Source organism: Eurosta solidaginis, chromosome 1 (assembly GCF_040869045.1).
Source record: "Eurosta solidaginis isolate ZX-2024a chromosome 1, ASM4086904v1, whole genome shotgun sequence".
NCBI classification, from domain to species: domain Eukaryota; kingdom Metazoa; phylum Arthropoda; class Insecta; order Diptera; family Tephritidae; genus Eurosta; species Eurosta solidaginis.
The window spans coordinates 374,188,033-374,196,125 of record NC_090319.1 but is presented as its reverse complement, the minus strand read 5'-3'; the positions used below and the strand labels follow the sequence as shown (position 1 = coordinate 374,196,125).

At 30.0% G+C, this 8,093-nt stretch overlaps 1 protein-coding gene across 1 annotated transcript; it reads left to right on the top strand.

Moving 5' to 3' along the window:
• Positions 1 to 7,168: 7,168 nt before the first annotated feature.
• LOC137245135 (uncharacterized) lies at positions 7,169 to 8,093 on the top strand. The gene is made up of 4 exons (XM_067775317.1): positions 7,169 to 7,314; positions 7,391 to 7,435; positions 7,508 to 7,596; positions 7,670 to 8,093. Exons 1-4 carry the CDS (start codon positions 7,246 to 7,248, stop codon positions 7,938 to 7,940), a joined length of 474 nt encoding a protein of 157 aa, XP_067631418.1. The 5' UTR covers positions 7,169 to 7,245; the 3' UTR covers positions 7,941 to 8,093.

Here is an 8,093-nt window from a genome sequence, read left to right as displayed (position 1 = left end):
GGCGTCCACCTATAGACCTAATGCCCACTCCCTCTTAAAATGCTCAGTTACACCTTTCGTTTGATACCCATATCGTACAAACACATTCTAGAGTCACCCCTGGCCCACCCTAATGACGATATCTCGAAAAGGCGTCCACCTATAGACATCATGCCCACTCCCTCTTAAAATGCTCAGTAACACCTTTCATTTGATACCCATATCGTACAAACAAATTCTAGAGTCAGCCCTGGTCCACCTTTATGGCGATATCCCTAAATGGCGTCCATCCATAGAACTATGGCCTACTCTCTCTTAAAATACTCTTTAATACCTTCCATTTGATACACATGTCATACAACCACATTCCAGGGTTACCCTAGGTTCATTTTCCTACATGGTGTTTTTCCTTATTTTGTCTCCATAGCTCTCAACTGAGTATGTAATGTTCGGTTACACCCGAACTTAGCCTTCCTTACTTGTTTCTGCTGATTTTACTCACGGCGAAACAAATGGAAATTGGAAATGAATATATAGCTAAACTATTCATTTCATAAAATATTTCAACCGAATTATTATAAATTGCAGATGTTGGGAGGGGGGGGGGGGGGGGCGATTAGGACGATCTTATAGATTATACATACATAAAAGCTAAAAACTTTAAAATTCTATAAGTAATTAAAAAAAACTTTTATAATTTTCGTAAGTTCCAGATAAGAGCAGTTCCCCCTGCGAGGGGCGATTGATCCGCCACTGATCCTAATGTATATGGGGTATTCCATCTCATTTCGACCAATTTTGAACCCGACCCCTTTAGAATTGGCTGAAAGTTTTTCTTCTTTTTCTAGCTTACGAAAGACGTTTTTCAGAAGTTTTTCAAATTTTTTTATCCAACTCAAAAAAAAGTTATGAATTTTTAAAACAACAACGTTTTTGTTTTCAAAATGCTACAACTTTTTCAAAAATTGACCGTTTCGGATCTTTTTTTTTTTTTAATTTGTTTTTAAATGTACTTTTCGGAAAAATTCAAAAAAAATTTTTTTAAGTTTTTTTTTGTAGTTTTTTAGTTTTTCGAGATTTTTCGAATTTCGCCCTTTTTTTTCTCATAAAAAACTTCAATCAATTCTGCAATCATCCCCACTAATCCCGGAGTGGGCCGAGAATTTTTTTTTTATTTAATTGAAAAAAAAACTTTAAATTTTTTTTGTATTTTTTCCGAAAAGTACATTTATAAACATATTTAAAAAAAAAAAAATGAACCCAAACGGTCAATTTTTGAAAAATTTATAGCATTTTAAAAAAACACCGTTTTTTTTTTAAATACATAACGTTTTTCAGAAGTTTTTCAAATTTTTTCATCCAACTCAAAAAAAGTTATGAATTTTTAAAACAACACCGTTTTTGTTTTCAAAATGCTATAACTTTTTCAAAAATTTACTGTTTCGGATCTTTTTTTTTTTTTTTAATTTGTTTTTAAATGCACTTTTCGGAAAAAATTCCAAAAAAAATTTTTAAAGTTTTTTTTTGTAATTTTTTGAGTTTTTCGAGATTTTTCGAATTTCGCCCTTTTTTTTCTCATAAAAAACTTCAATCAATTCTGCAATCATTCCCACTAATCCCGGAGTGGGCCGAGAATTATTTTTTTTTATTTAATTGAAAAAAAACTTTAAATTTTTTTTTGTATTTTTTCCGAAAAGTACGTTTAAAAACATATTAAAAAAAAAAAATGATCCCAAACGGTCAATTTTTGAAAAAGTTATAGCATTGTGAAAACAACAACGGTGTCCAACTCAAAATAAGTTATAAATTAAAAAAAAAAACGGTGTTTTTTTCAAAATGCTATAACTTTTTCAGAAATTGACCGTTTGGGATTTTTTTTTTAAATTCGTTTTTAAATGTACTTTTCGGAAAAAAACAAAAAAATTTTAGTTTTTTTTTTCAATTAAAAAAAAAATGCTCGGCCCACTCCGGAATTAGTGGGGATGATTACAGAATTGATTGAAGTTTTTTATGAGAAAAAAAGGGCCAAATTCGAAAAATCTCTAAAAACTGAAAAATTACAAAAAAAAAAAAAACTTTAATTAAAAAAAAAAGATCCTAAACGGTCAATTTTTGAAAAAGTTATAGCATTTTGAAAAAAAAACGGTGTTTTTTAAATTCATAACATTTTTTGAGTTGGATGAAAAAATTTGAAAAAATTCTGAAAAACGTCTTTCGTAAGCTAGAAAAAGAAGACACTTTCAGCCAATTCTAAAGGGGTCGGGTTCAAAATTGGTCGAAATGGGATGGAATACCCCATATATTCAGCTACGTTTGATTCCTGGTGGTTTTTGATACCGAAGAAATGGTTACCAAGGAAAACAGTGAAAAGAGTACTACTCTAGAAGCGCTATCAATTTTCAGGCGGATATGAATCCGGATCGCTATGGAGACTATACCCCAGTGTCGTGGGAAAGTAAATAATGTGTTCAAGTTGAGCTGCCCTAAGCATCTGAGAACAGCATGAGTGGCAAAACATCAGGCAATCGATAACACTGTTTGTGAAAGGTGAGATTCGAATACAATTACAACAGAGTCAGAGCACCTCAGGCATAATAGCTTCGGCTCTACACTCTTTCGTATTGTAATTCGTTATGAAAAAAACGTGATATTCGCTACCTGCGTCTATTGAATCATTATTGGGTGATACTTAGGACAGTGGAAATTAGTGATAATTAAATCAAAAGATTAGATTATTTACCATTGATAAAATTACCGAAAATTTAAAACTAGTAGAAATAAGTTATTAAGAAATCAAAAGACTTTTAATTAATTAAGAATAAGGTGAGACTTAGCTTCCTCTTTAATTAAGTCTTTGAATTTTTTAAATATTTACTTTTATTCGTTTATAAATTTAATAGCTTCGGCTCTACACTCTTTCGTATTGTAATTCGTTATGAAAAAAATGTGAAATTCGCTACCTGCGTCTATTGAATCATTATTGGGTGATACTTAGGACAGTGGAAATTAGTGATAATTAAATCAAAAGATTAGATTATTTACCATTGATAAAATTACCGAAAATTAAAAACTAGTAGAAATAAGTTATTAAGAAATCAAAAGACTTTTAATTAATTAAGAATAAGGTGAGACTTAGCTTCCTCTTTAATTAAGTCTTTGAATTTTTTAAATATTTACTTTTATTCGTTTATAAATTTGCAATATCTCAAACACCCTTAGTCTGAATTTTTTTTATTTATTCAATTAACTATTAACTAAAAGGTTAAGCTAAAAAAAAAACTACATAAACATGTCAAAAAAATAAATTATGTACGATATTAATAGTTTTTGTGAATAATTCAGCACATAAATAACGTGCGTTAAATGTAGTAAAGCATTTTAGATTTGATAAATCAAGAGAACACTTTATCAGTCCGTAAATTCTTTAAGGCTCTTACAATCGATTAATTGGCCAATTAACTAGTCGATTAGTCGAGTAGCAATTTCTGAATTGATAGAAAATCGAATAGCTGATATTTGATTTCAGCATGGAATGCAATCGACCTTCTGTCATTATTGGAATACTGACGCGATCATAAATAAAATTTTTTGTCATTATAAATAAGTAAATATTTAATAAACAAAATGATTTCCTATAAAAAATTTAAAACATTAATTTGTTTGCTGCAAAATAAGTTTTCAAAACTGCAGCTGAGAACGGAACTACTGATCTTATTCCGAGAATACCAAAGAAGCAAATTGCAAATTATATGACCTGCAGATGGCTTACAATAGCTACACAACCTTTTAACGGAACCTCTTTGAAAAGTACACAAAAGTAACTATTCGAATATGTAGTCGAATCTGGCACTATCCAAATGCAAAGAACTAGTCAATTAGTGATAATCGATTCACTCAACAACTTTAATTAATCGACTAGTGGATTACTCGACACAAGTCATTCAACAAAAAAATTAATAACAATTCTAATGCCTACGATATTTTACCTAATCACGACCGGCTTCACTTCAAAACAATCGATAATGTTCTTTTAATTTGTATACTTATTTTAATTTTAAAATGAACAAGTAAAGGTGTCTAAGTTCGGGTGTACCCGAACATTATATACCCAGCGTGGGCTTCTATTGTACATTTCATTTCAGATAAATTACTGTTGTACATAACACGTGGCACCGCCCGTTTAAAAAAATGTCTCCCCAATTCTTCTTACAATAAAACTTGATAAGTGAAAAATCATTGATTCAAAAGTATTTTTTGCTAAGTTATAGCTTATTATTCCAGTCTACGACCCATTTAAATTTGTTTTATACCTAAGTTGCCGTGGTCTTGAACCGATCCCGTCCATTTTTACTAGAAATATATTCTGCTATAAGAAAAATTTATGTTCCAAATTTTATTACGATCCGTTAATTTTTCTTCGAGTTGTGGCTCCCGAAACATACAAAAGTTGCTTTGTCATAAAAGGGGCGGTGCCACACCCATTTTTTTAAATTTGAAGTTTTTCCTATTTAGTGTTATAAATACACATGGGAAATGAAATACTATTGATATAAAGCTCTTTTTTGCAAAGATATAGCTTATTTTATTCGTCCACGATCCTTTTAAAAATCTTTTATATAAAAGTGTGCGTGGTCCTTAACCGATTTCGTTAATTTTTCTTCAAAGCATTCCTTATAGTAAATGTAACCTTTCTGCCGAATTTTGTTATGATAGGTTTAACGATTTTTTATTTATGATTAATAATATTTGTAAAATTGATTTTATCACAAGTGGGCGGTGCCACGCCCATTTAAAAAAGATTTTTCAAATTTTCGTCGAGAGTCTCAATATCAGTCCATATGTCAAATTTCAAGATTCTAGGTGTATTATTTACTAAATAATCTGCTTTTTTGTGTTCTCCAAAATATTATATATATAAAAATTGGGCGTGGTTATTATCCGATTTCGCTCATTTTCAATACCAATCTATTCTGGGTCCAGATAAGCTCGTGTAGCATTTGGTGAAGATATCTCACTATTTACTCAAATTATCGTGTTAACGGGCAGACGGACGGACGGACGGACGGACGGACATGGCTTAATCAAGTTTTTGTAACATACTGATGATTTTGATATATGGAAGTATATATCTATCTCGATTCCTTTATACCTGTACAACCATCCGTTACCCAATTAAAGTTAATATACTCTGTGTGCAAAGCACTCTGAGTATAAAAAGAAATACAGTAAGTTACAAATGGTTCAACTATTTAAACTACAATCAATCAATGGTTCGGCACATGGAACCAATTATATTTAACTATTGAATTCAGTCATAAAACTGCATAAAGAGAGGTCACTATAACTTATCATGATTAAGACATGCCTCAAAATATTTGAAGATACTGAATTGCAAAAATAACTCAAAATGCCAGTTGTAGCGTACATAAAATAATTCCGACGATTGGCGAAAAAATGTTGTATAATTAAACCCTTCTCACACGCAATCATAACAAAAATGTAAATTAGTACGAGGGAGGATAAGAAAGTCATGCAGTTTTAAACATTTGTCTTCGAATAGCAAACGTTTTTACGCTTTGTAAATTATTTCTAGTCGTGTAAGCAGACCCAACAGATTTTGTCTCCCTCCTAATTTAGTTGACTTACAAATTTTAACAACCTTAGATACCTTGCTCTTCCTACACTCACCTTTAAGTTCCTATCCCTCTGCTTCTAGCCGTTTGTATTCCTTCCTTTCTTCTCCATCTTCTGTTTTGATTTTCCTACGTACCACTAGCTCCACTACGGCCTCCTGTCTTAGCTATGCCTGTTTCTCTCAAATTATTCTTCTACCTTTCAGAAACCACATCCTTGGACCGATTTTCTATCAATTTTACTTTGCAGAAAAAATGGCATTAGCAGTACTAATTTCATCCCTTCAGTATCTACCAATATTTTTCACGTTAGAGATTGGTTTTTACTTTATAAAATTAGTCAGCTTACAAAGACTACCTAACAGCCGTCGTACGCAAAAATATTTGTAGATAAGTAAGATAATACAAAGTAAGTACTTTACATATGGATCTACCAATGCCTTATAATTAGGTAGTATCCTCGGGGCGTCAAGTTCTAGTTCTAAGGGTGTTTGAGATATTGCAAATTTATAAACGAATAAAAATAAATATTTAAAAAATTAAAAGACTTAATTAATGAGGAAGCTAAGTCTCACCTTATTCTGAATTAATTATTATTCATTATATTATTCATTATTTCTACTAGTTTTTAATTTTCGGTAATTTTATCAATGGTAAATAATCTAGCCTTTTGATTTAATTATTTATTTTTTTTAATTCGTTTAAATTTTTTGATTATTTTTGCTATGATGGCAAAGTATCTAGCCTCATTATACTTTTTTTAATTTAATCAATTAACTTTTGGTTGCAGGATTGAAATTAAAAATTAGCAGCGAAAATATTTGAATAATCATACAATTAAGCAAACAAAATTGCTTAAAAAGTCCAATATAATGGAGCAAATAAAATTGACGTTATTTGATTTGCTGCTTTAATAATTACTAATATTTTATTCTTTAGGTAGTTTTTTAATGAGGGAAATCCATGATTATACCTAATTTATTTTAATTAATTACTTATTTATTGTAGATCTACCTTACAAATAATCAAAAAATAAAAAGATCAGTGACCTAATACTAATTTATGAAGAAATCATTGTAAATCGATGCTTCAAATGTAAATATAATCAAGTAATTAAAAAAAATTTATCGCGTCTTAATTAAAAATAATTATAATCAGGAAGATAAAACATTAGTTTAGAAGATTATTAATTAAAAGAGCACAAAAAACTGGTTATTCAAAACAAAAAAAGCAAAAGTAATCGAGTGATTAAAAAGTCATTTCAATCCGATTATTTTTGACATTTATTTTGACTACTATTTATCTATTTTTAATTGCTTATACAATTCTAATTATTGGGTTACCTCATTTATAAGATATAAATCAAAAGTCAAAAGATTTTCGATCATTTATCATAACTTGCAATCTCAAATTAAAATTTGTTCGTTTTTTCTCAAAGTTTCATTGTTTGTAGCGTGTAATTAGTTTCGCATAAAATGAAACAACCATGCCTTCATAATGAGCAATTAATCAAAATTAAAACTGGTTTTTTTCGCATCATTATTGAATCAAAATTAGAATTTTATGTGGGTGTTGCTTTATTAGTCTTGATTTTTTGGTTGTGCTAAACACAGCACTGAAGAAAATAAATAAAATGTGCGAAATTCCGCTTCATTCGTTTTATGTTTTGTTTTTCTTACTAAATTTGTATGCTAAAAGAGGTGTGAGTATTAATATTTTATATTATAAATTTTGTTTTAAGTTTTACAAATTTATCTTTGTAATATATTTGCTTTCAGAATTGCCTCTGCGTGGCTACAGACCCAGTTACTTGTCTAACAGATGTGAGTTCTTAATGTTTTTCATAAAAAATGTTTTACGTTGATGACGAATTTTTTACTTTCTCAAAAATTTAGTTAGAGGAAGCAGATGCAAAAGAAATTTTGGAATATGCGTTGAGTAAATATGAAGAAGCTGATATGAAAATTACTGGTGAGCCATTGGCGTAAGTGTTGCTCTAAACTTTTAATAAAAGAAATTGCACTTTTGTTTACCTTCTTTATTTAACGCGTTTTCAGTGTCCGTGGTAAGCGCATTTCAACTGGTGGCACCGAAGAATTTCACATCGTTTTCCATTATGTTGACAATACACCGAGCGACGTCATTCAAAATTGTGTTTTTGTTATTGTACATACGTCAAATGCTTGTGAGCAAATAAGTACGGTATGTAATACATTTTTACCGGTAACACCACGCCCACTTTTGAAGCGTAAAGATTTAACTGTTTGTGAAGATGATGAAGAGCAAATAAGTCCACAAAAGGAAACGGTAGTGGAGAAAAGAAAGTAACAGCGGCAGTTATGCAGTAATGAAAACAAAAAACTTCTTATATAAGCAAAATACCATGTAAGAAATTGAGCTAACTGTATACTTATTTAAAATTGGTTTGAAATAAAGTTGGGTGTATACATTCAGAGCAATATCCAAACAAAAGTTAATACA

What these genes read in the sequence shown, in the direction of transcription:
- LOC137245135 (XM_067775317.1), top strand. Translation starts at nt 7,246, where the DNA reads ATGTGCGAAATTCCGCTTCATTCGTTTTATGTTTTGTTTTTCTTACTA. An exon ending in CAGTTACTTGTCTAACAGAT is followed by an intron (nt 7,436 to 7,507) that starts GTGAGTTCTTAA and finishes TCAAAAATTTAG; the next exon opens with TTAGAGGAAGCAGATGCAAA. An exon ending in ATTACTGGTGAGCCATTGGC is followed by an intron (nt 7,597 to 7,669) that starts GTAAGTGTTGCT and finishes ACGCGTTTTCAG; the next exon opens with TGTCCGTGGTAAGCGCATTT.